At 40.9% G+C, this 26,128-nt stretch overlaps 2 protein-coding genes across 5 annotated transcripts in view; both read left to right on the forward strand.

The window, feature by feature from the left end:
* The first annotated feature begins 2,110 nt into the window (after positions 1-2,110).
* Positions 2,111-3,193, forward strand: LOC122686899 (POU domain, class 5, transcription factor 1-like). Its single transcript, XM_043892260.1, is given in 3 exon segments — positions 2,111-2,407; positions 2,409-2,595; positions 2,598-3,193. Coding segments are annotated over 3 exon segments (1,080 nt in total).
* A 15,271-nt stretch (positions 3,194-18,464) lies between these two features.
* Positions 18,465-26,128, forward strand: part of FNDC3A (fibronectin type III domain containing 3A) — a 110,098-nt gene continuing 102,434 nt past the window's right edge. The window contains exon 1 of one of the 4 annotated variants that reach the window (XM_043891635.1): positions 18,465-18,601. The gene's annotated coding sequence lies outside the window, so the exon portion shown is untranslated. Of the gene's footprint in view, positions 18,602-19,046; positions 19,310-24,301; positions 24,319-26,128 lie in introns of those variants that run through there. The other 3 variants (XM_043891639.1, XM_043891636.1, XM_043891637.1) reach the window with 3 other exon arrangements.

Genomic DNA, 26,128 nt, shown 5'->3' on the forward strand with positions numbered 1-26,128 from the left:
CCCGGTATCCAAGAGTCGTGGCATGTGGGCTCAGTAGCTGTGTCTCCTCTGCCCCGGGGCACTGGCTCGGGAGTTGTGGCACATGGGCTTTGCTGCTCCGCACCCTGTGGTATCTTCCCAGACCAGGGATTAAACTCGTGTCCCCTGCATTGGCAGGCAGATTCTTAACCATTAGACCTCCAAGGAAGCACCATTATTTTTTATAATTTACTTTCCTTTCACTAAGCAGTTGTGACATTATATTGATTGCTTAAAAATGTTTATATATTGTTGTTATATTATCTATGTATTTTATTTCATGAAGTAAAGAAGGCACTACAAAATACTAATTACAAAAAGATGTATCTGGGTCAGATATGGTTAAGAATCATTTGATCCTGACCAAAATTTTCACCAAAAAAGCTATTAAAGTACATGCTTCATTCCACTAGAAGAGAAATGAACTTAGAGGGAATATGAGATGTAACAAGAACAGAAATAGCTAAAAATATGCCAGTAAATATGAATAACAGTATAAATTAACACACAAATATATTTTTTGCTCTATTAAGAAATACACTACCTCCAACTAATAAAAATAAAAAACAAAACAAACAAAAAAAAACCTAAAAAAAAAAAAGAAATACACTAAAAGTTTAGATATAACAAAAAAAAAAGTAACAAAATGGGAGCACTGAGGAAGCAGAGGAGTTGTATTTACTAAAGAGTAAAGTTTGCCAAGGTGGCACCAGTGGTAAAGAACAGCTTGCCGATGCAGGAGACATAAGAGACACAGGTTCGATCCCTGGGTTGGAGAGATCCCCTGGCAGAGGGCATGACAACCCACTTCACTATTCTTGCCTAGAGAATCCCATGAACATAGGAGCCTGGCAGACTACAGTCCATAGTGTCACAAAGAGTCGGCCACAACTGAAGCAACTTAGCATGCACACAAGGTCTGCCAAAATTGGAACTATGCTCAGCGGGAGGATAGAAATAGAAATAAATAAGTAAATCCACTCAAGAACAGAAAAATAATCTGCAATTTCCAAGCTGGCAGAGAAAATTATGGGGCACATGGAAAAGTTTGTTTAACCCATTAGACAGCAGAAAAGGAGAAAGCAAAGAAAAATGCAATTTAAAAAATATAACTAGTGTGTAGAAATATGTCTGAATAGATGAGTAATCATGATAAATATAAAAAAATTACATTCACCTATAAAATGATAATCAGAATGTATAAAAATACAGCCTCTGGATGTTTATACAAGACACAAGTAAAATAACTGCACAGAAAAACAAAAAATAAAGGGAGAGAAAAATGATATATGCTAAATCAGACAAATAGAAAAACATTTAATAGCAAAAGTAAAATGAGCCAAAAGAGAATTTAAGGCAAAGACATTAATAAGATAAAAAGAGATATTGAATAATAAGAATGATCTACCAAGAAAATATAACAACCTTCAACATGTAGTGAAAGTGTTAATCACTTCAGTCGTGTCCGACTCTTTGCGACCCCCTGGATTGTAGCCCACCAGCCTCTTCTGTCCATGAAATTCTCTAGGCAAGAATACTAGAGTGGATTGCCACGCGTTCCTCCAAGGGATCTTCCTGACCCAGGGATAAAAGCTGTGTCTCCTGCATTGCAGGAGGATTCCTTATCATCTGAGCCATCAGGGAAGCCAATGTGTAGTTAAAAACATAGCTCCAAAATTTATAAAGCAACATTTACTAAATTGCTAGGAGACATGAATGTACTGATAATCTCAGTGGGAGATTTTAAATGGAGAGCTCAAACTTAAAATGACTAATAAGAATTTTCAAGAGTTGAACAACAAAATTAAAAGGCTTAAGCCAATAGATATGAATAGATCTTTGCATCAGATAGAAAATATACATTCTTTTCAAGTGCATATTTTTTTAAAAAATGACTACGTATACATCACCAAAGAGCGTTCAACCACTTCAATGAATCAGCTATTATATAAAATATGTCCTCTGCCCAGGATAAAAAATATTAGAATTCAAGAATAAAATGTGAATTTAAAATGTTTGGGAAGAGTGTTGAGCAGTCTCTAGGAGATCCCTCGTTTTCCTAGGCCCCCGGCTCGGGGTGCCTTCCTTCCCCATGGCGGGACACCTCGCTTCTGACTTCGCCTTCTCGCCCCCGCCGGCCGGTGTAGGCGATGGGCCGGGAGGGTCAGAGCCGGGCTGGGTTGATCCTCGGACCTGGATGAGCTTCCAAGGGCCTCCCGGTGGGTCGGGGATCGGGCCGGGGGTTGTGCCCAGCGCGGAGGTGTGGGGGCTTCCTCCATGCCCCCCGCCCTATGACTTGTGCGGAGGGATAGCCTACTGTGCGCCACAGATTGGAGTGGGGCCGGTGCCCCCAGGCGGCCTGGAGACCCCTCAACCCGAGAGCGAGGCGTGGTGCCGGGGTGGAGAGCAACTCCGAGGGGGTCTCCCCGGACCCCTGCACCGCCCCCGCAGGCGCCGCGAAGCTGGAGGAGGAGAAGCTGGAGCCGAACCCTGAGGAGTCCCAGGACATCAAAGCTCTTCAGAAAGACCTTGAACAATTTGCCAAGCTCCTAAAGCAGAAGAGGATCACCCTAGGATATACCAGGCCGATGTGGGGCTCACCCTGGGGGTTCTCTTTGGAAAGGTGTTCAGCCAAACGACTATCTGCCGTTTTGAGGCTTTGCAGCTCAGTTTCAAGAACATGTGTAAGCTGCGGCCCCTGCTGCAGAAGTGGGTGGAGGAAGCTGACAACAACGAGAATCTGCAAGAGATATGCAAGGCAGAGACCCTTGTGCAGGCCCGGAAGAGAAAGCAGACGAGTATCGAGAACCGAGTGAGAGGCAACCTGGAGAGCATGTTCCTGCAGTGCCCGAAGCCCACCCTGCAGCAAATCAGCCACATCGCCCAGCAGCTCGGGCTGGAGAAAGACGTGGTCCGAGTGTGGTTCTGCAACCGTCGCCAGAAGGGCAAACGATCAAGCAGTGACTACTCCCAACGAGAGGATTTTGAGGCTGCTGGGTCTCCTTTCGCAGGGGGACCCGTATCCTTTCCTCTGGCGCCAGGGCCCCATTTTGGTATCCCAGGCTACCTGGGCCATCACTTCACTACGCTGTACTCTTCGGTCCCATTCCCTGAGGGTGAGGCCTTTCCCTCGGTGTCTGTCACCCCTCTGGGCTCTCCTATGCATTCAAACTGAGGTGCCTGCTCACCCCAGGAATGGGGGGCAGAGGAAGGGGAGAGCTAGGGAGAGAACCCTGGAGTTTGAGCCAGGGCTTTGGGATTAAGTTTTTCTTTCCCTAAGAAAGGAATTGGGAACACAGTGGGTGTGGGGGCAGGGAGTTTGGGGAAACTGGTTGGAAGGAAGGTGAAGTTCAATGATGCTCTTGACTTTAATCCCCACATCACTCATCACTTTGTTCTTAAATAAAGAAGCCTGGGACCTAAAAAATAAATTAATTAATTAATTAATTAAATGTTTGGGAAGAACAAAAAGTACTCATAAATAACTCTATGGATTATAGAGAAAATCATAATGAAAAGTAAAACATTTGTAGAACTGAATGGCAATGAATGAACTACACAAAAAGGCCCTCAGGAAGTACTTGTTGAAAGAGTAAACTAGTATCCAGAATTTTTGACTCCCAGGTTGGTGACTTTCAACTGTTATTATGAAAAATACAAAATGAAGAATTTTGAAAACAATAGACAAAAATAAAGGACCAGGTAAACTCTAAATTAAAAAGATAACAATTTTCAAACTGTCAGACTGGCTTCAAAAGATACTTCAGTTCAGTTCAGTTCAGTTGCTCAGTTGTGTCTGACTCTTTGCAACCCCATGAATCACAGCACACCAGGCCTCCCTGTCCATCACCAGCTCCCAGAGTTTACTCAAACTCATGTCCATCGAGTCGGTGATCCAGCCATCTCATCTTCTGTTGTCCCCTTCTCCTCCTGCCCCCAATCCCTCCCAGCATCAGGGTCTTTTCCAATGAGTCAACTCTTCGCATGAGGTGGCCAAAATATTGGAGCTTCAGCTTTAGCATCAGTCCTTCCAATGAACATCCAGGACTGATCTCCTTTAGGATGGACTGGTTGGATCTCCTTGCAGTCCAAGGGACTCTCAAGAGTCTTCTCCAACACCACAGTTCAAAAGCATCAATTCTTTGGCACTCAGCTTTCTTCACAGTCCAACTCTCACATCCATACATGACTACTGGAAAAACCATAGCCTTGACTAGACAGACATTTGCTGGCAAAGTAATGTCTCTGCTTTTTAATATGCTATCTAGGTTGGTCATATCTTTCCTTCCAAGGAGTAAGCGTCTTTTAATTTCATGGCTGCAGTCACCATCTGCAGTGATTTTGGAGCCCAAAAAAATAAAGTCTGACACTGTTTCCACTGTTTCCCCATCCATTTGCCATGAAGTGATGGGACCAGATGCCATGATCTTAGTTTTCCAAATGTTGAGCTTTAAGCCAACTTTTTCACTCTCCTCTTTCACTTTCATCAAGAGATACTTAGGGTATCTAATAAAACAAAAATGTTTTAAAGATCTCACTATAAAGGGTATTATGCCTACCACCTACATAATAAATAGACCAGGAAGAAATCTGGTTTATAAAAGAAGCAAACAAAAATTCCAGGGGTAAACAAACAAGCCACCATTAAGAATGAGCTACCTAACTGATAGAAAATCAGAACTTCATATCATATACTGTCCCAAACCTATCAGCTATGAATTTAAAAAGCTTAAGTAGGTCTTCAGTTGAGAGAGTAGCATTGATATATATACACAACCATGTATAAAAGAGATAGCTAGTGGAAACAGCTGTATAACACAGGAGCTCAGCCATGTGCTCTGTGACAACCTATGGGGTGGGATGGGGGCGCTCAAGAGGAAAACGATATGGGTATACATATGGCTGACTCATGTAGTTTGGCAGAAACCAATATAACATTGTAAAGCAATTATCCTCCAATTAAAAATAAATTCAGGTAAATAAATGTCTTCAATAAAGTACAAGTTGAAAGAAAAGAGAACTATCTCTTATTTTGCTGTATCTATTTCAATTCTTTCTAAAGAGGAAAAAAGAAATTACTTGAAAGAGTAAAATTAACTGGAAATCCAGGCAAATGTTTCATATCCTTTTCCTGAACAACAAATATTTCATTCCCTGGAAAAGCAAAAAATTTAACACCAGGTTTCATTTATAGGTGTTTGCCTACATCTTTTGGTGTAGTGCTCAATGGAAAATTACTGCAATAATCCCTACAGTTCTAGTCTAGAAAATTTTCACCTACAGGCTACAAAGATCATCATTAAGAATAGTTTAAGCAGGCTTTTTTTTTTTTTTTTTTAAGCAGGCTTCTTAAGATTAATGGATGCAATCCTTTTCTTTGAGTTACCTTTGCATCGTAGAGAAAAGCTATGCAAAAAGATAACAAATACTGTCTTCATGAAATAAATAATCAGGTGTTTTTTTAATTCATCATTTTACTCTTTCTAGTTATAGACAAAATGCTCGCTTCCTTATAATCAAGCCATTAATGGAAAAAAGTCATTGGGTTTGCCTTTACTTCACACTAGGTGGGTTGCATTTTTAAATCCCCTTTTCCCAAATAAGGTATTGGATTTGAAAGAAAGATACTAATTTGAAATCCTCTGAGATTCAGTAGAGTTAAAACCATGTTATAATAGACAATCTACATTCAAAGCACAGGCAGTCCCTAAGTTGCAAATAGGTTATATTCCAAAAGTTAATTTGAAAGTCTGCTGTTTAGAACTTGTAAAGGCATTTTGCCATGGAAACAAAGTTATAAATGACAGTTGAATTTCCAGACTAGCCCACAAAAGTCTATCTAACCCATAATGTGTCTGAATCCAATTGCTTCAAGGAGAGGTTTGTAACAGAACATAATAGTCCACTGACAGGTTGATGGGTGGCCCACTTTATTGGTGTCTCTCAATTTAGGGTTGCTGACTTGTCATTTTAATATCTCTTCATTTTATCCCTGAAAAATGTATTAGTCAAGTAATAATACCTTTCTACAAAAAGTACTTAACATTTTTCATAGCCATGTAGATTATTTTAGGACTTTTATTTATCTTACAGCAAAGGATAAACAAGTACTCTTTTTTTTCCTCTGTGATAAAAACCGGTTTCTTTCTCTAAAAGTTTTCTTTGTTTTTTTTTTTTTTTTTTTTTGCTTGATGTTTGCTTTTTTGCTAACCCTGAAATCTATGCAAAGTTAACATTCTTTTTCTAATCACTTGTTTTGATGGTTAATCCATAAAGGTTTTCCTCTTGTCTTTATTTGTTGGTTCTTTAAAAAGCCTTTGGTAACAACAGCGGCTTGACAAATAACAGTGATGAAGTTCATTAATCAACAATACCAAACAGCTTTTCACTTCTGCCATTTCACTTCTCTGATCCCTGATTTAAAATATGTGGTTTCTAAATTCCTCATGTGCCACCCAAGGTCCTTCTTAATCTGGCCCCAACCTACTTTTTCTGTCCTGTGTGATGGCTTTCATCACAAACTTTTGCACAAGTTTTATTTCTTATCCCCAGGAATATTTGGCATTTTCCAAATCTCATGCCTTTGTTAGCTATCGTTCCCATTAAAATGCTCTCCTCTGACCATTCTATTTGAAGCTTATTCTTCAAGATCCACCTCAAGTATCACCCCTTCTGAACTAACATGGAATAATGGAAAGGATGCATACACAGACCTAGGTATGAATATCAGCTTTGCTACCATCTTAACTGTATGTAAGCATATATTTAACCTCTCAGAACCAGTATTTCTCATCTGTAGAATGAGAACAAATAGTACTTTGATCACACTGTTGAAGATTAAATCCAAAAAATTTAATTGAAAAAGCATGGGACTTCCCCAGTGGTCTAGAGGCTAGGATTCCTTGTTCCCAGTGCAGGGGACCTGGGTTTGATCCCTGGTCATGGAACTAAGATCCCACAAGCTGCAACTAAGAGTTCACACTCTGCAACAAACATTGAAGAGCTCACATGCCACAACTAAGACCTGGCACAGCCACACAAATAAATAAAATTATTTTTTAAAAAAGAAAGAAAAGCCATGATGCCTGTGTTTGATCAACCTATAGCAACTGATTGGTTGCTTTTTTGAATTCCTGCAGGATATTTTATCAGAGTAGTTTATTTCAAAGGTTATTTTTCTGAATGTTTCTTTTTTTTGCATGAGTAAATATTGTCTCCTTGACCAGATATTTTAAATCTACCAATCGGAGTCCAGGCAGGAAATCAGAAACCATGCGAGGTATTTCAGATGGAGGAATTTAGTTCAAGGAATTAGTCACATGGATACTGTAAAACTGAAAGGGCAACAAGAATGGTAAAGAATCTACCTGCAATACAGGAGGCCCAGGTTCAATCCCTGGTTCAGGAAGATCCCATGGAGAAGGAAACAGCAACCCACTCCAGTATTCTTGCCTGGGAAATTCCATGGGCAGAGGAGCCTGGTGGGTTACAGTCCATGGGGTTGCAAGAATCGGACATGACTTAGTGACTAAACCACAGTCACATGGGTATTGAAAAACTGAAAGGGCAACAGGAATGCTGTAAGTATTAATAGCTAGCAACTGCTGGGTTGGGCTGGGGCAGGGCAGAGAACTAAATGAAAAAACTTCTTGCTTATAGGAAGAGTCCTCATATTGTTAATACCTGGGTCTATGAGGAAAGTACATCAAGGCTGTATATTGTCAACCTGCTTATTTAACTTATATGCAGAATACATCATGCAAAATGCCAGGCTGGATGAAGCACAAGCTGGAATCAAGATTGCCATGAGCAATGTTAATAACCTCAGATACGCAGATGACACCACCCTTATGGCAGAAAGTAAAGAAGAACTAAAGACCCTCTTGATGAAGGTGAAAGAGGAGAGTGAAAAAGTTGACTTAAAACTCAACATTCAAAAAACTAAGATTATGGCATCCAGTTTCATCACTTCATGGCAAATAGACAAGGAAACAATGGAAACAGTGATAGATTTTATTTTGGGGGGCTCCAAAATCACTGCAGATGGTGACTGCAGCCATGAAATTAAAAGATGCTTGCTCCTTGGAAGAAAAGCTATGACCAATCTAGACAGCATATTAAAAGGCAGAGACATTACTTTGCCAACAAAGGTCCATCTAGTCAAAGCTATGGTTTTTCCAGTAGTCATGTATGGATGTGAGAGTTGACTATAAAGAAAGCTGAGTGCCAAAGAATTGATGCTTTTGAACTGTGGTGTTGGAGAAGACTCTTGAGAGTCCCTTGGACTGCAAGGAGATCCAACCAGTCCATCCTAAAGGAAATCAGTCCTGGGTGTTCATTGGACGGACTGATGCTAAAGCTGAAGCTCCAATACTTTGGCCACCCGATTGGAAGGACTGACTCATTGGGAAAGACCCTGATGCTGGGAAAGACAGAAGGCAGGAGGAGAAGGGGATAATAGAAGATGAGATGGTTGGATGGCATCACTGACTCAATGGACATGAGTTTGTGCAAGCTCCAGGAGTCTGTGATGGACAGGGAAGCATGGTGCGCTGCAGCCCATGGGTCGCAAATAGTCGGACACAACTGAACGACTGAACTGAACTGATGAGGGAGGTGTTGTATGGCTAGTGTTTACACTAGTAAGGAAGCAGGAGTTGCCTAGTCCTAGCAGCACTGGAGGGGTGTGGCATCACTGGTGCTAAATATGCCCAAAGATATTGAAATTATTTTGTAGCTGTTATATTTTGACAGGAATTGCAAATAGAAAGCAAGTCCTGTCTCCCCTTTAACACCCTTCCAATATCTCTTTAATTATCATAGCCTCCACTGGGTGACCCTAAGATGAAGGTAACTGGTAAGGCAGTCTGGGAAATGTAGTTTCCAGACCCAGACCCAGCATCCCAGAGCAGAATATGAAAGGGTGGGCATGGAGCTGAGAGCACAACATAAATAATCAGCACAAAAAGTAAATTTGTTAAGGGCAAGGCATTTGTTCTTTGTACAGAACCTTTAACATAAAAGGTATTCTATAAATATTTCTTGATTGATTCTCTCCTTTGCAATGGAGAGCTTCCCAGATGGCTCAGTGGGGAAAGAATCCACCTGCAGGAGACCCTGCTTCGATTCCTGGGTCAGGAAGATGTGCTGGAGAAGGAATAGACTACCTACTCCAGTATTCTGGTCTGGAGAATTCCATAGTCCATGGAGTTGCAAAGAGTCGGACGTGATTTTCACTTCACTTTTTTGCAATGGACTTCCCTCTGAAGCAGATTTGGATTATCAGTTTAAATTCTTAGGAGGAAGTAGTTGTTCTTTTTCAATGTTGAGTAAGATGCCTAGTCTAATATCCATGTTTAATGAAAGTGAAGTGTTAGTTGCTCAGGCATATCTGACTTTTTGTGACTCCATGGACTATTGCCCACCAGGCTCCTCTGTCTGTGGGATTCTCCAGGCAAGAATACTGGAATGGGTTGCCATTTCCCTTCTCCAGGGGATCTTCCCGACTCAAGGATCGAACCCGGGTCTTCTGCATTGTAGGCAGATTTTTTTCACAGTCTGAGCCACCAGGGAAGTCCAATGTTCAATAGAAGCTGTTATTAAGAATATTAATATAGTAAATCATCTCTTTAACATCCAAGACCCTCTTCAGAAGTTGTTTTTGTAGCTGGGGTCACAGTTTGAGCTAAACTGTTTTTTGGTCTAGGATTTGAGCATGTTTGGGCACATTAGCAAAGCAGTAGAGCAGTCTATTTACAGAGGAAGGGAAAAAACAACTCACCCTAAGTGAAGAGAAGTACAAAAAGTTCACTTTAAGGTCAATTGCCCAGTGTTAGAGGAAAAGGATTAGTGGAACGTGTTGTCTATTCCATGAACTCATGCCTAAGTCCTAGAGCTACAAATAAATTACATAATTATATGTTTTGCAACAATGTACATGGGAGTTTGGGAGCTAAAGACAAGAGCAAGGGGAAATAGTGCCAATGGCAAACTGTATCTTGCTACAGACATAAGCACCCTTCAAGTTAGGGGTTGGCAGCTTTGGCACAGACAGAACTGCAGCGGGGGAGTTTTGCTGGGTTTGGAACTAACAGGAGAAAATACCTCAGTACACCAGGGGAGGGAAGGAGGAAGTCGGTGAACACCATGGAGTTTCTCAGAGGACTAATTTCTTGGACTGTACCCGTGCAAATCCCTGGGGACTGTTAGAATCCTGCAGAAGAAACTTGCATGTGGATGGGAGAAGAGAGTGAGACTACTCTGCGAGTTCTACCGCGGCTCTGTTTTTAATTTTAGTTTGCTGCAACTTGGGAAAATGAGCTACATCTGAATTTCTAATGTTTTAAGTCAGTAGTTTCTCTAATTTGAATCTAAATATGTAGTTAGTGAAGTCATTTTTCATTATTTTTAAAGTGAATCTCTTCATTTTACTTTATTTTAATAATGGTAATTACTTCTAGTAATTCATTTTAGTTTTTGTCTTTTCAATAGAATGGTACTGGATTTATATCTTAGATGTACACTGTAAAGAGAAAACAAGATCAAAGGTCAAATGTGTCTTGATTTTTAAAAACTTTATACATGAAAGTTTGAAATTAAATTAGTATTTTATTTACCTCATTAAAAGTATTCAATTTATAAACAATTTCCCTAGTTTTTCCCATTACTATACCTCATTGTCCTTATTTAAAAGATGCCTGTTTCACTTGTATATGTAAAAATTAACGATAACTTATTGTATAAAGATATTTGCTCTACTTACCACGAATAGTTGATTTGCCAGTTAGTTTGAAAACGCAACTCCGTCTAAATATTTACTTCTGAAATTTGCAGAAGAACTTTGGTGACAATTGCATTTAGATTATCTGAATTTTCATTTCCTAATTTCTTTAAATTTTATTTTTATTTTTTCCAGATTAACATCCCATTGTTATCTTGATAAAGTGTGCTCTGGTTTTGAAATTTGATATTTTGAGAAACAAAAGGTAGGTAGTTTGGAGATAGTTTTTTTTGAATCCTAAGTCATCTTTGGCCTTATTATCCTTATAGATGGCTATCTCCTTCTTCTGTCTTTAAAACTGATTCATATGTCATCTGGTTATGCAGGATAATGATTGTGGTGTGTTCAACTCCAGGGCTGCTATCACTGCCTCCTAAAGCTGTACAAAACATCAAAGATCTGTTGACAGTCTAAAAGACGGATGTAAAAACCTTATTTTCTCAACCTAGAGAAAATCCTTATACTCTGGCTATTATTGTATGGCCCCTTCAAATCAGGAACCTATTTAATAAGTCCTGGCCAGTAACCAGATAAGACTTTTCCCTCTTTGGAAGTAAGACTGTCTCCTGTAGCATTGCTTTGAAACTGTATCACTAACAGTAACAAAGTTGGACTATTAGGATATCATTTTGTGATTAAGGAGTTAGGAATTAGTCTTTCCTAATTGTTTTCTCTATAAAGAAACAACATGAAAGACTTGAACCTAGACGATCAGTTTTCCTGAACAACTAAGTCAATCCGAGTTTAACTCCATGTCACAGAGAGAAAAACCATCTCATTTGTGAAAGCTGACTGCTGTTTGAGCTGTTTTAAGATGTTCAAAGTATGGCCCGTGGACTGCCTTTTTCAGAAACTCTTGGAGTGCTTCTAAAATACAGATTCATGAATCCAACTCTTTGTGTGGTGGACACATGTTAGAACCACTATATCTTAAGTAAGCATTCCAGGTGATTTTCATTCATGCCAAATTTTAAGAACTACTTCTGTAAAACAGAGTTAACTCTTTATCAAAAATCACTGAGTGGATCTTTTTGATTTTTAATAAGGCTCCCAAAGCTATTTGGGCTACAAATGAGGACAGAAAACAAAAAAGCAAAATTTCTGAGTAATAAATGAACAAGAATTTGGGAATTGTCCCAAGACAGATTTGGGGGGTGGGTCCCAGAAATTAAAAAAATCGTGGGGAAGGTTCTTAGCAGAGTGAGGATCCAAGGCAACAGAGTGGCAGAGTGGAATCTGAGGAGAATGAAGGCCTATGAGAAATTTCCTGTGATGAGAATGGCCAGCATTCAACGTCAAGTTGCTTTCTATTTTATTCCATGTTTCCTTTGCTTTTAGGGAAGCAGCTATTTCATCCACACATGAAAGCATGGGTGGGAAAGTGCAGTGAAGCATGGAAATTGCAATAGGATCAAGAATTTGAAGCAAAATTTGACTCTGACCAACTCCTGTCTTTGGAAATACTGAGGAAGGTTCTGAACTTTCCTACCCTCATCAGGTCACAATTATCCAGGACATCCTAATCATATAGTTAGTAATATTACTTATTTATTGAGCACCGGGCATATTTCAGGCATTTTCATGCATCATTCCACTTAATCTTGCAAGGTAGATATTTTATCTTTAGATTACAGGTGAGTAATTGAGACTCTGGAGGAGAACATGCCCAAGATCAATCAATCAGTCAGAAATAGAGCTGAGATTTGAGCCCAGATTTACCTGATTTCAAAACCTTTCTCAGGCTTCCCACATAGCACCAGTGGTAAAAGTACCCACCTGCCAATGCAAGAGACATAAAAGACTTGGGTTTGGTCCCTGGGTCGAGAAGATCCCCTGGAGGAGAGCATGGCAACCCACTCCAGTATTCTTGCTTGGAGAATCCCCCATGGACAGAGGAGCCTGGTGGGCTACAGTCCATAGGGTCACAAAGAGTCGAACACAACTGAAGTGACTTAGCACACTTACACACAAGCCTTTATCTCCTCCCCCACATTACATCACACCCCTCAGAGACAAATGAAAAACTTCAGGTTGCTTTAACTTGGGTACTCCAGATCAACTGCTTTCACCTCCCTTTCCCCTTCCTGACTTGCAACAGTTCCCTAACCAAAAAGAGGAGCAAATGACAGTTAGTGTTCTCTCTGGCTCTGTTCTGAGTTATGACTCCCAGGGTTGCTCAGGTTTGACCAGCAAAATGCTCCCACCTCAATCTCTTGTCCCAGCTCTCTTCCTCACGAGACTTTCCCCCCAAATTTCCCAAAAGACAAATCTCCACCTGCTGTTTGACCTTTTCATCTCTTCCTTTCACTTCAACACATTGTATCTTGTTAAGAGCTGTGAAGGATCTGAGATTTTATGCTCCTTGTAAGCTAATAACTTAGCCTGCTACAGTTTCTTGGATGCTAGCAGAAGATCTGACTCTTCTGGGTCAAAGGACTGTATTACACATGGCACGGGCTTCCCTTGTGGTTCAGCTGGTAAAGAATCAGCCTGTAATGCAGGAGACTTGGGTTCAATCCCCTGGTTGGGAACATCCCCTGGAGAAGGGAAAGGCTACCCACTCCAGTATTCTGGCCTAGAGAATTCCATGGACTGTATAGTCCATGGGTTGCAAAGAGTCGGACACAACTGAGTGACTTTCGTTTTCACTTTTTCACAGCAAGGAGCACCAGCTTCCTATTCATAGCAGTTCCCTTGCCTCCCAGGTCTCAGCCAGGGAAACGTGGAGTAACCCAGGTGATGCTGCACATGCAGTGGGTTTGCATCAGAGCCGAGGAACCTCAAGCTTAAGAAGCCTACATCTTTTACAATGAGCTACAGGTAACTTATATACGGAGTACTTCATGTGAATTGCCGGGCTGGATGAAGCACAAGCTGGAATCAAGATTGCCATGAGAAATATCAAGAACCTCAGATACACAGATGACACCATCCTTATGGCAGAAAGTAAAGAAAAACTAAAGAGCCCCTTGATGAAAGTGAAAGAGGAGAATGCGAAAGTTGGCTTTTCACTTAAAACTCAACACTCAAAAAATGAATATCATGGCATCTGGTCCCATCACTTCATGGCAAATAGATGGGGGGAAATGGCAACAGTGAGAGACTTTATTTTGGAGGGCTCCAAAATCACTGCAGATGGTGACTGCAGCCATGAAATTAAAAGATGCTTGCTCCTTGGAAGGAACGTTATAACCAACCTAGACAGCATATCAAAAAGCAAAGATATCACTTTGCTGACAAAGGTCCATCTAGTCAAAGCTATGGTTTTTCCAGTAGTCATGTATGGATGTGAGAGTTGGACAATAAAGAAAACTGAGCGCCAAAGAATTGATGCTTTTGAACTGTGGTGTTGGAGAAGACTCTTGAGAGTTCCTTAGACTGGAAGGAGATCAAACGAGTCAATCATAAAGGAAATCAGTCCTGAATACTCATTGGAAGGACTGATGCTGAAGCTGAAGCTCCAATACTTTGGCCACCTAATGCGAAGAACTAACTCACTGGAAAAGACCCTGCTGCTGGGAAAGATTGAAGGCGGGAGGAGAGGGGGACAACAGAGGATGAGATGGTTGGATGGTATCACTGACTCAATGGACATGAATTTGAACAAGCTCTGGGAGTTGGTGATGGACAGGGAGGCCTGTCATGCTGCAGTCCATGGGATTGCAAAGAGTCAGACATGACTGAGCGACTTGAACTGAACAGGTAAGCCCATTCAACCTTCACTACAGAAGGAGAAGTTATCATACTGGATGGTAAACAAGGTGTGCCTCCTGCTGCAGTGAGAAACACGATCTCAACCTTCTAAGTCTGATATACAAACATCTGGAAAAGATAGTCTAGAGCAAAACTGCTGGTGTCTCTGCTTACTAGATGTACTGAAATATGACAGCTCCGGGAAGAATTGTCTGCCAATGTATACCATATCTCTTTCTACTAATCATACAGAAGTTTCCTCTCTCAGATCTCCTAATTGCATGACTCAACAACTTTCCAGAATGCCAAAAGGAACCTCAGAGGACAACATTCATTTAAGAAATATTTATTGGGCAGCTATTAAATGCCAGGCACTATGTAAGCAAAAATAGGTTCAGTCCTTCTCCTCTTGAAGGGAACAATAGACACATATGCAGTATGTACACATACCAAATGCTACATGTGTGTGCTCAGTCGTGTCTGACTCTTTGCAATCCCATGGACTGTAACCTGTCAGGCTCGTCTGTTCATGAAATTTTCCCAGCAAGAATACTGGAGTGGGTTGCCATTTCCTTCTCCAACCAAATGCTACAAACTGAGGTAAGTCATAGAGGAAAAGGTACATTAGTTGTAGAAGGGCTTCATCAACAAGGGGCCTTGAACTTGTCTGGGAAGTTAGAAATGTTTTTTCCTTACTCAAGTTAAAAGAGAGAAGAGGGTCATGTGCAGAGAGCCTGTGCTGTTGGGACTGCAGCATGTTTGAGAATGTAAAAGGTGGTGGGGAAGTCTTCCACCCAGGAAACCAGGGGAGAGTGGTGTCAGATCAGACTAGAAAAGGCAAGACCTCACATGCTCTGTTAGGCCACCTTAAGAATGCTAGTCTTATCTTAGAGCAGCTGTTTAAGGGTTTTATGTGAGAAGAAGAATAGTCTTACTTGCTTTTAGAAAAACTGTTTTAGCTGCAAAGTGGAGAATTGATGGAAGGGCTCAGATCATATACAGTGAGACCAGATTAGATTGGTGACAACAGGAAAGATGTAGGCCAATTTAAGAGATTTTGGAGAGAAAATTGCCAGAACTTGGTGTTGCAATGAATCTACAGGACATGTCAGGGGGCGACTACTGCCTGTTTGATTTGAACAACTGGATAGATGAGGATAAGGCTTCCCTGATAGCTCAGATGATAAACAATCTGCCCGCAATGCGGGAGATCTGGGTTCAATCCCTGAGTTGAGAAGATCCCTTGGAGAACGGAATGGCTACCCATTCCAGTATTCTTGCCTGGAGATTCCCATGGACAGAGGAGCCTGGCAGGCTACAGACCATGGGGTCATAAAGAGTCTGACACAACAGAGCAACTAAAATGTGCACACACACACACACATAGATGAGGAGAAAGAAAACAAGAAGAGTTTATCAACTAAGTTGGTCTAAACTTTGTAACTTTGAGACTTTAAGTGAATAAGTTAACGAAGCAGTTGATTTGGAATTTAGGGTAAGAGTCAGGGATACAGACACATACATGGTAATCATCAACTTTTGATGATAACTAAAGTAACTGGGGTGGGTGATGATGTTCAGACCAAGAGATTATAATGAAAACAGAAAAGAACCCAGACTAAATTGTAAGGTACTTCTGTATTTAACAGTTAGGGAGAGGAGAAGGAATCTGTGAGGGAATTAGAGAAACGATAGCCCGAAAGGTAGCGGGAAAAGCCAAGAGAATATAGTGCCAAAGGAAGAACTATTCAAGGAAATAAGTGATCCAAGTGTTGGGTATTACTCAGAGCTCAAGAAAGATGAGGATTTTAAATAACTTTTATTGATAAGCAAAATGAAGCACTGAGAAGTGACTTGTTCAAAGTCAGTGTAAATTCGTGTCCCTCTCTGGATTCCCAAAGGATTCATACTGGTGGCCATGCTAGGGTTATTTATGTGTGTGATTCATTCTCTCCACAGAACATAAATTTCCCAGTCCTCACGTGACTCAACCTTACAGCATCACATACTGTTGACTAATCTATGTCTACTTCAATGGTATTCTGAATTATGTCTTGGTCCCCTCCAAAATAGCTGTTCTTTCTTGTTGTGCCTATACATGTAGGTATGCCCCAAATATAATTTTTAATAATATAGCTTTTTAAAATGACATTTTTTTCCCCTCACCCCCACCCCAATGCCAAAGGAATTAAATCTTGAGGGACAGATTACAAGATTCTGTCTTTTTAAAAAGCTCCTGAATAGGAAGCTTTGGAAATTACTTAGAGTTGGGTTTGGAAACCACTAGCGTAGTCTCAGACCAAATAGAGCTAGGGAAACAATATGGAGAAGACACCCAACTCGCCCACACTCTGATAAATCCTCCTATTTTAAAACATACAGTTAAGCTTCAGTTATTCAGAGATCAGCTTTCCAGCAATTGTCTGGAAGAGGGCCAAATCTGGAAGTTAAGAAAAGGAAACACCTCTCTCTCTCTCTCACTCTCTCTCGCTGGAAAAGAACTTTTGAGAGTGAACAACAATGAAAATATCTCAAGATACCACTTGATATAGAGTTACTGTCCTATTTACTGATGGGAAGAAGAGGAAGAAAACAAATCTCTCATTGGCTGATTGTGGATATAAACACCTCATCAATCATTACCTGGAGCCATAGAGATAAAGCACACAAGAAAGGAGAAAAGAGTAAAAAATAAACAGTAAAGCAGAAAGGATGAGAGGAAGGATCTGAGTGGTTCAAGAGGCAGATGAGAAGAGGAGAAGCAGTAACAGATATTAGAAAAGGTGGTGAGAACATTCCAAAGAGAAAAAAAAGAGATCACCTAAGTAGAGACCCTATATACCTCAGCAATCCTTTGGGATTTTAGGTTATGGCCAAGCTATGGCATCTGATGGCCAGTCATCAACAAAGGATTTCATTAACCATTGTATTCCTTAAGAAGGTAGGGAATAAACACATTTTCAAAGGATTCCTGTTAAAAGGTGGAGGGAAAAAGCACTGCTATTTTTGAAAGGCAGCACAATTAATAACCGAAATAAAGTCAGACAAAGAAGCCTGGTTACATCGCCATTGTTTCTGAAGGGAGAGTTCCTCGGTTAGACTCCCCGTCCCAAGGACTACCCCCATCCCAAGTCTTCTAGTAGAACCCGCAAAAGGAAGCAGCCCAGGGCAGCCCTCAGGCATTATTGCAGCGCCCCCAGTCGCCGGAGGTTCAGAGAAATCTCGGCTGCGTTCCCTTCCAGGTCCTCGGGCTGTTACACAAATTAAGGTAATGGGATTCCACGCGATTTGACTGGGGAAAAGGCTAAAAAACTAACCCCCACATTTTCAACTGCAGTAAATATCTAAGTATTTTTGCTTGCTGAGGGGATCCCGGGCACTAAAGCGTTTGGAATTGAAAACATCCAAGCCCACTTCGGTTGGCTTCCTATTCCTTGGGGGAGTGTCTTTAAAGCACCTGCCGGCATTAAGTTTCGTGCTTTCGGAAAGAGGCAGACCCGGTGCGCCTCACAGGGAGTCTTTTAGAGTTTGGACTGAGAATTGTGTGAGTGGTCCCAGGAACGTCCATTATTAACTCATTTCCCTAGTGTCGCCAGCAGCCCGGCCGCCACGGCGGATACGACGACTCGGGCGCAGGCGGGCCTCGGAAGAGAGCCCGGAGCCCGGGAGGGCGGTGGGCGTCCCGGGTTGCGGCGAGGTGGGGTTACTCGGCCGCCCGGCGCTCCGGGGAAAGACCCGCGGGGCGGCGGGCGCGGGGCGGGGACGCGGGGTCCGGGCCGGCCGGGGGCGCCGTCGGCGGGGCTCGCGCAGCCGCACTCGGCGAGCCGACTCCGGGCTCCTCCTCCCGGCTCCGTAGTAAGCATGGCGGCGGCGGCGTTCGCGGTCCCTCGGGTGAAACAGAAAGCGGGAGCTACGCGGAGAGGGAGCGAGGAGCGGGGCTGAGGCAGCGCCGTCACTGCCGGGAAACCACCCCAACAGTCAGTGCGCCGGCGGCTGCGGCGGCCCCGAGAGCTGGCTCTGCCGCTGAGGTGGAGCGAGGACGATCAGGAACCCGAAGAAGAGGCGCCGGGGTAGCCGCCTTCCTCCGCCTCAGAGCGGCGTGACTCGGAGGTGAGAGCGCGGGCGCTCCCTTCGGGAAAGGCGGGCGAGACAGAGGCGTCCCGGTCCCGTGGCGCCCCGGGGCAGGCGTCACGGAAACCGTTAGGCTGAGTGTGAAGGGCCGGGGCGCCGAGCGGGGGTTCGGGCCCGTCGAGGGGCGCGGCCCACCCCGTCCTGGGGGCGCGCGCTCTGCCGAGGGCGGGGAGTGGGCCGCGGGCGGGACGCATCCGCTTGTCGGGCACCTGCCGGGCCCGCGTCTCTCCGGGAGGCGCTCGCGGGGGCGCGGCCACGGCCCCGCCACCAGCCCGCGGAGGCGGCGCGGGGGCGCGGGCGGTCCTCCCTCCGCCCCCCCTGGCCAGCGGCCCGCGGCGAGCAGCGCCGCTCCTGGCGGCGCGGGGGTCGAGTGCCGGAGCCCTCCCGGAGAGGATCGCCGAGCGTCCGCAGTCGCCCGGGGTTGTGGCCGCCCGGCGGCCGCCGAACTTGAACGCCCCTCTGAAGAGACTTTCCTCCCGCGCCTGTTGGGGTTCAAACCTCGAAAACCCGCCCGGGTGTGTTGGATCTTGTTTGGCTGGTGCCGGTACCTGGCCGTTCCTTCAGCCGGCTGAGTTAACCACCTGTTCAGTCGCGGGGGGGTTAGACTCCAGGCTGCAGTCCTCGCCCTGTTTAACAACCTGGATCTTTGAACTTTTGACACGGCGGTGGAAGGACGTCATGTGTTAGGTAAAGGAAAATGAACTCATAATTTAGCCGTAAAATCGCGGGCAGAAAAGCAGCTATTTTAATTAGTGTTAGTCGTTCTTTTATTAAATTGTTAGCGTTAAAAAAAAAAAAAAACAAACCGTGGGATATTTTTGTGTGGGGATAGGGGGTGGGTAATGGATAGTGGGGGTGCTAGGAATCGTAAATTCGGGATTTTCTTTTGTGAAATTTCATGTAAGTTCCTTTGGATACCTTTGTGTCTGAGCATCTATTAACTAAGAATACCAGGCTGAGAAATTTTTCTTTTTTTTTTTTTTACTCTGTAAAGCTCATGTGCATGTAGATTTGTGGACTCAAAATTGAGCGGCAAAACGATTTTGCTTCTTTCCGTGTTTTTAGTTCTTGAAAGCAAAATTGGTATTTTTCTGTACTATAAGAATGAAAAGTTGAACTGTTACTATAATATTTTATCATCATGATAGTACCAGCACTAGTGCTAAACATATGCCACCCAGGAGTTGGAGCCATATGTTAGGCAGAAACTAATTGAGTCTTATGGCTATGATCTTGTATTTGGATAAATATTTAGTTTTTGTGTATTTGCTAAATCTGTAGTTCTTGCCATCGTGTAAGCTTTTAAATCACCTGAAAATAGTCCAGAGAAATGAGTCTCCTGCCTTTTTGATATTTTCTCGGTTGATTTGATTTTGCTCAAGTAATGAGATAAAAGTGCACACTGAGACAGATGGTGGACTTAAAACAGTGATAAAAAGGATTTGTTGTAAAACATCTTCTATAATGTAGTGCCTAAAATTTTGCTTTCAGCTTCTTAACCCACTGATAATTCTTGCCATCACCACTTATACCAGCTAGTGGGAACAGAGGATCCTGACTTGACAGGAAAGAAAATATTTGTTAAAATTTTTATAAATAATTTTGTTTCAGAATTTTAGCACTATCACAGTAAATTTTATGAAATTTTCTTTTTTCCTTTCAGAGAACATCTCTCAGTTTTCCTGGATAGGTTAACTGAAATTTTTTTATCCCAGGCTGGCTGCTTTTAACCACCTGTATGCTTCTGAATGAACTCCCTCTTTTTCCATTTTGTCTGAACCCTCAAAAATCATTGACTGTTTAGGAAAAATTAACTGCTGTTTAACATTGGTTTCAATCAAATATAGGGGTAATTTACTTCTCCCAAATTAATGATATGCATTCAAAAAAACAGATTTAGGGTTACCTTTTGATGTCGTCTGTGTCATCACTTTCCCCCTTTATATGAATAGCTGAAAGCTGATTTATTTTCTCCTGCATTTAATAATTATGTTTTCATTTTTTAAGTTCTATGGTATAATATTGAGCATATTTTATTACTGATTAAGAAAAAATTTCTTCCTCTTCTCTGACCAGCCAGGCAAAGGTCAGAATTGAGAGGCTACAAAACCCAGAAAAGAATAGGGATGCATGATTAATATTTTCGTCATCTTTTGTAGCTTTTCTTAGGTAAAGAGCATTTAATTTATAATTTTAGTTTAGATTTATGGGTAGTAGTTATGTCTGTTTAAAAAAATACTTGTATATTTTAATGTGTATGTACCCAAGGCTTGTGCATCTTCTATTTTGCCTGTATTTTTAAAATACAGTTTGATGAGGTAACCTAAAGGTTTTGTTTTTTTAAAAAAATGTTCTTGGTGCATTTTTCTATGAAAATGAGTCTAGATGATGTCTTTGAGAATGATGTAGGGCCTTGCATATGATTTCCAATTTTATTAGCCAGGTGATCAAAAGATAAATGATTGCTTTATTCCCCTGAGCAGTCTCTAGCAGATTTCAAATAAATTCACAATATTGTAAATCCAAAGGTTTAGAATGCTCTGCCTGCAATTCCACTGAGTCTTTTTCAGTGCTTCTGTTTATCACATTGCAAAAAGAAAAAGAAAAATGGCCCCTATGGATATCAGTGTTGAGAGCTGCTTGCTTAAAAGAAATGAATGACCAATAATGGTGAAAGACAATTTTTTTTTAACCTGTATTGGGAGCTTTTACTATTTTCTTAATATTTTGGCCTCATTTTATTTCAGAGTGTTATGCTGTGGCCTCTTTATCCCTTGATCTTATCTCCATCCTCCCACTGTGGTAGTTTTGCTTACCTTTCACATATACTTTATAAGTTTGTGGTGTAACCTATGGTTTTACATCAAGTTCCTTTGTAGGTGTCTTCCTTTGATATTTCCAATCACTTATTACCCATTGCCAGGCCTCAGGCTTTTTTTTCTCAAGATAGAGAGTTGCGTGTGTCATCTCTGGGAAGATGACATGCTCAGAGGATGGTGAACTATTAGAGTGGGGATACAAAAGCAATGGGATGTGTTTCCTTCCTTCAAGTAGATTACAGACTAGTTGGGGATACTAGACTAAAACACAAGAAATCCTTAACAAAAAATGCAAGATGGCCTTATTAAATTATGTGGCAAGGACTGGAATTTAAAGGAAAGTGAGGCTGCAGAGGGCAGGAATGATCCTGGAAGGCATTCAGAAGAAGTCAGACTTGAATCTTAGGAAGGATTTCGGGATCAAGCAAAAGGAAAGACATTCAAGGAGACCAGTCTGAGAGGGTAAGTATCAGGAGGAAGAAGAAAAGAAGGTTAAAGTCAAGATTTTCGCTAAGTGCCATGACATGGTCAAGAAGGATAGGCAGGGCTGGACAGGACAGTTTGGCTGTATCATTGTGAAGCCATCACTGGAAGAATGCTGCATCTACTTTGACATATTAATAACTTAAGCTTTATGTTTGAGGAATAGCTTATATATTTTATATGTGTATGTTTATTACAGCTTAGATCAGGGATCAGCAGACTTTCTGTAGAGTGCCAGATAGCTGATACTTTAGGCCTCGTGGGCCACTTACAGTCTCTGTTGAATATCCTTTTTTATTTGTTTTCTTCCAATCGCAGAATTTGACCAGCGGGCCTACTTTGCTGACTGTTGGCTAATAATTGGCTAGTTAATTGTCCATATAGCACATAATGTGAGCTGCCTTACATCATTTGTCTGCCTGGTTGTTTTGTGTGTTTTGAGTATCATTTATGTTTTTCCATACGTTATAATAAAAATAAAGAGAACATGCAGAAATAACTTCTACTGTAATTGCTATTTTGTGACCAGACTTCTAGCAACTGCCTAGACTGTCTCAGAACTAGGAAGTGAAAGAAGAAAAGCCTTTGAGCTAGTCCTTAGAGCAGTGAAAATAACTACCCCAGGGCTTGATTTAGAATCTGTATAAGGTTAAGTATATCAACTGCCTATTCAGGTTGTACATATTTTAAACTACAACTGGCATTTTAGAAGCCTTGGCTAGGATGCTGGTGGCCTGTAAGTGACAACTGGGGAGCAGGCAGCAGGAAACATTGTTTGTAAAAGTAGTTCAGGATGAGTTAGTGAAGAGAAGAACAGTTGCAACATCCTTCAGTAACTCCAAGAGTCACTGTGTTATAGAATAGTCTAATAATTAACATTTACATTGATGAGCTTGAGTCATCAAGAAAAGATTATATCACATGTAGATTGAGGCAGAGAAAAAAGACCTAGAAGTCTCTTTTAAAATATTTTCATTATGATTGTTTAAAAATAAGTTATAGTGATTTAAAGGGTAAGTATCAGTTATTTTGAAAATCCCTCTACATGAAATATCTCCTTTGAAGTTTCTAAATTTATAGATGTGTGTTTCTAAGGCAGTTCTGTTTCCTTCAGCACATTGTGTTTCATGTACCATTACCAGATAAATAGTGGTGCTTCAGGTTATGGTTGCATGAATAAAATTGTCTACGGTTACTCTGTATTTTGTCTTATCAAGAAAGTAAGAATATAGCATGAGAGGTTTCTTTGAATCAGTAGGTATTAGTGAATACATTCTGTATGTCAGAGATAGCATTAGGTGCTGGGAAAAGTAAAGATATATAAGATGGAGAGCTGTCTGGGTAAAATCAGTGGAGTTCCTTTTTTTCCTCTTAAAGACATTAAAAGCAGACAAACCATCAAAACCCCCAAACTGAAGTTAACTTTTGCCCTTTTACTTACACTAGCATTTTCCATGCTTTGTGTATGTGTGTACTGTTTTCAGTTTTAAAGCATTATAGACCTTTTGAACTAAATTTCAAGCCTTCATGAATTGCTGCGTAATAAAAGTTCAGCTTTTTAAATTTTGCTTTAAGGAGGAATTAACAATTCACTTTGCCACCCCACTTTTGTCAGTATTTGAAACAGCTTCATTATTCCAGCTGTTTCCATTTCCTAGATAGGAGATAAAGTACTTTGGATCTTAGTTCCAACGTTACCCTTATTAGCCATATGATTTCAGATTAGGTTTCTTTTTTTTTCAGTCTTGGGTTCCCAATTCTTAAAAAGTTATATATATCCTGTGTTCCCCACAGAAATATTGTGAGCACCCAAAGAGATGTTGGAAATCATGATGGTATTAATGTACCATGTGTTTTTGCATTAATACTACTACACTGGAAGCAATGCAGCCTTTTTTTAGTAAGACCAGAAATCATGAGTTCAAGCTTTATCCTCCAAAGTTCTGTAAATAATAGTATTCCAGTAAGCATTTAGTTTACTCAAAACTTTTAACTGCCTTCTTGGCAAAGAGAGTGCACTTTTAAAAGCTTTCTTTCCATTCTTATTAATCTTTCATTGTCCCTATCCAACGCCTGTGTTCCTCTTTGCAAGAGAATACTGATCTATTCCAAGGAAATTCGGCTAGTTTTCCCGCAGTGGGATAGAAATATGCAAAAGTGAATTCCTTATGTGTTGTTTTTTTTTTTCAAGTAGATGACTATTTCTGTATTTATAGTAATAAGATCCACTTGAACTCTGACTGGAAAGTTGATTATATTTTTTTAAATCCTATATAGACTGCCAGATATGTGGTGGTACTCCTAATTTTACAGATGAAACTATTCTGATTGACTTCCATCTCTTCCTGCCTCACTTCTTGAGATTGCTTATGTGCTAGTTGTTAGAAATACAAAGTAAGTATGATATGTGCTTTGAAATAAACCTTGGTGTAAAAGATCTCTAAATTTGATAGATTGTTAATCAACCTCTATCAAAAATGTCTGAAAGTTACTGTGTTCTGCTTTCCTTTTTCAGAATCCACATTTTAATGTATATTCGAACAGAATAATTTAAACAATTTAAGTGATTTCTTAGTGAAATCCAATTCCCTAGTGAGGAGGAAAAAAAAATCTGCCTACTTCTCTGGCAGTTCTAAACAGATGTTTAAGTACATTTTAAAGCACAGTTAAGACTTTTCTTTAAAAAGTGATTATATGCTCTCTTCGCGGGAATAGATGTCAAATACAACTGTGTACTTTTGTTGAAATCTAGCTTGAAGGGAGTAGTGATTTCGTTTACTTCAAAATCCATTTGTCTTAAGATTGGCTTAAGTAAAAATAAAAGTGAAGACATAATTTTAATTTGTGATTTTATTATGTTTTCATTCTCTAAATTTTTTGGTTGGCTTGTGATAGCCATTCTTTTTTGTTTTCCAAAGTTTTTTTTTTTTTTTTTTTTTTAGAGTATAGTTGATTGACAATGCCATGTTAGTTTTGGGTGTACAGCAGAGAGATCAGTTATGCATGTATCTATTCTTTTTCGAATTCTTTTCTCATTTAGGTTGTTCCAGAGTATGGAGCAGTGTTCCCTTGCTGTACAGTAGGTCCTTGGTGGTTATCTGTTTTATATATAGCAGTGTATACATGTCAATCGAAAACTTCCATTGTATCTCTCCCTCCTACCCTTCCCCTCGGTAAATAAATTCATTCTCTTAGGTCTGTGAGTCTTTTTTGTGACAGCCGTTCTCAATCACAGTTTCGTTCTTAGACTTGATTTTTTTCTATGTAATATTTTCATTTGCAATATGTATTTTCCCTTACATTTTAGTTAGTAGTTTATGAAATATATTTTTGTTTCTTCTGTATTAGGACTAGCTCTTTCCAGTACTTCAGATAATTATTCCTCAAATGCCATAGTATGCTAGCAATTATATTTTTTTATCAATTACTTGAACCTGACCAAAACTGGTTTAATGTGTGTGATAGAGTAGACTTTGGGTAAAATGTGTGGGCAGCTGTCCCTCTAATTCATCTTCAGGCTGCTTCCAGATTATTCCTTCAAAAATACAAATTTATTCAAATCATTGCTCAGTTTTAGAAATTAAACTACACTACAGTTCCTGCTGCATCAATTATAATGTATTCTGTCTTTATCTTAAGAGTTTGTACTCTGATGGTATCCTGTGACTGGGCTTCCTGGGTGGCTCAGTGATAAAGAATCTGCCTGCAATGTGGGAAATGCAGGTTTGGTCACTGGGTTAGGAAGATCTCCTGGAGAAGAAAATAGCTACCCACTCTAGTATTCTTGCCTAGGAAATCCCATGAACAGAGGAGCCTGGCCGGTTACAGTCCATGAGGTCTCAAAGAGTTGGACATGACTTAGCAACTAAACAAATTCTTTGACTATATTTCCCACCAGTTGCCAACTTGGTAGTATAAACAGCATGTATTTTACATTAGGCAGGTATAGGTTTGTTGACTTCTTCCCTTACTGGCTGTTAGGAACATGAACGTATTACTTTACCTTAGTTTCTTCACTTTAAAGAGGGGTAGTACAGGGATCTGTCTCCTAGAATTAGCTGTTATAGGGATTAAAAGAAAGAGCCTATTTAACATGGCAAGTAAAATACTTGTCATGGGATACTTATATCTAGACCTTTGATAGGCATTTCTAATCCTTGTTAGGGTATCCAAATTCTTGTTTTCACCATTCACTTATGTATCT

This window comes from Cervus elaphus, chromosome 30, assembly GCF_910594005.1.
Source record: "Cervus elaphus chromosome 30, mCerEla1.1, whole genome shotgun sequence".
Taxonomy (NCBI): domain Eukaryota; kingdom Metazoa; phylum Chordata; class Mammalia; order Artiodactyla; family Cervidae; genus Cervus; species Cervus elaphus.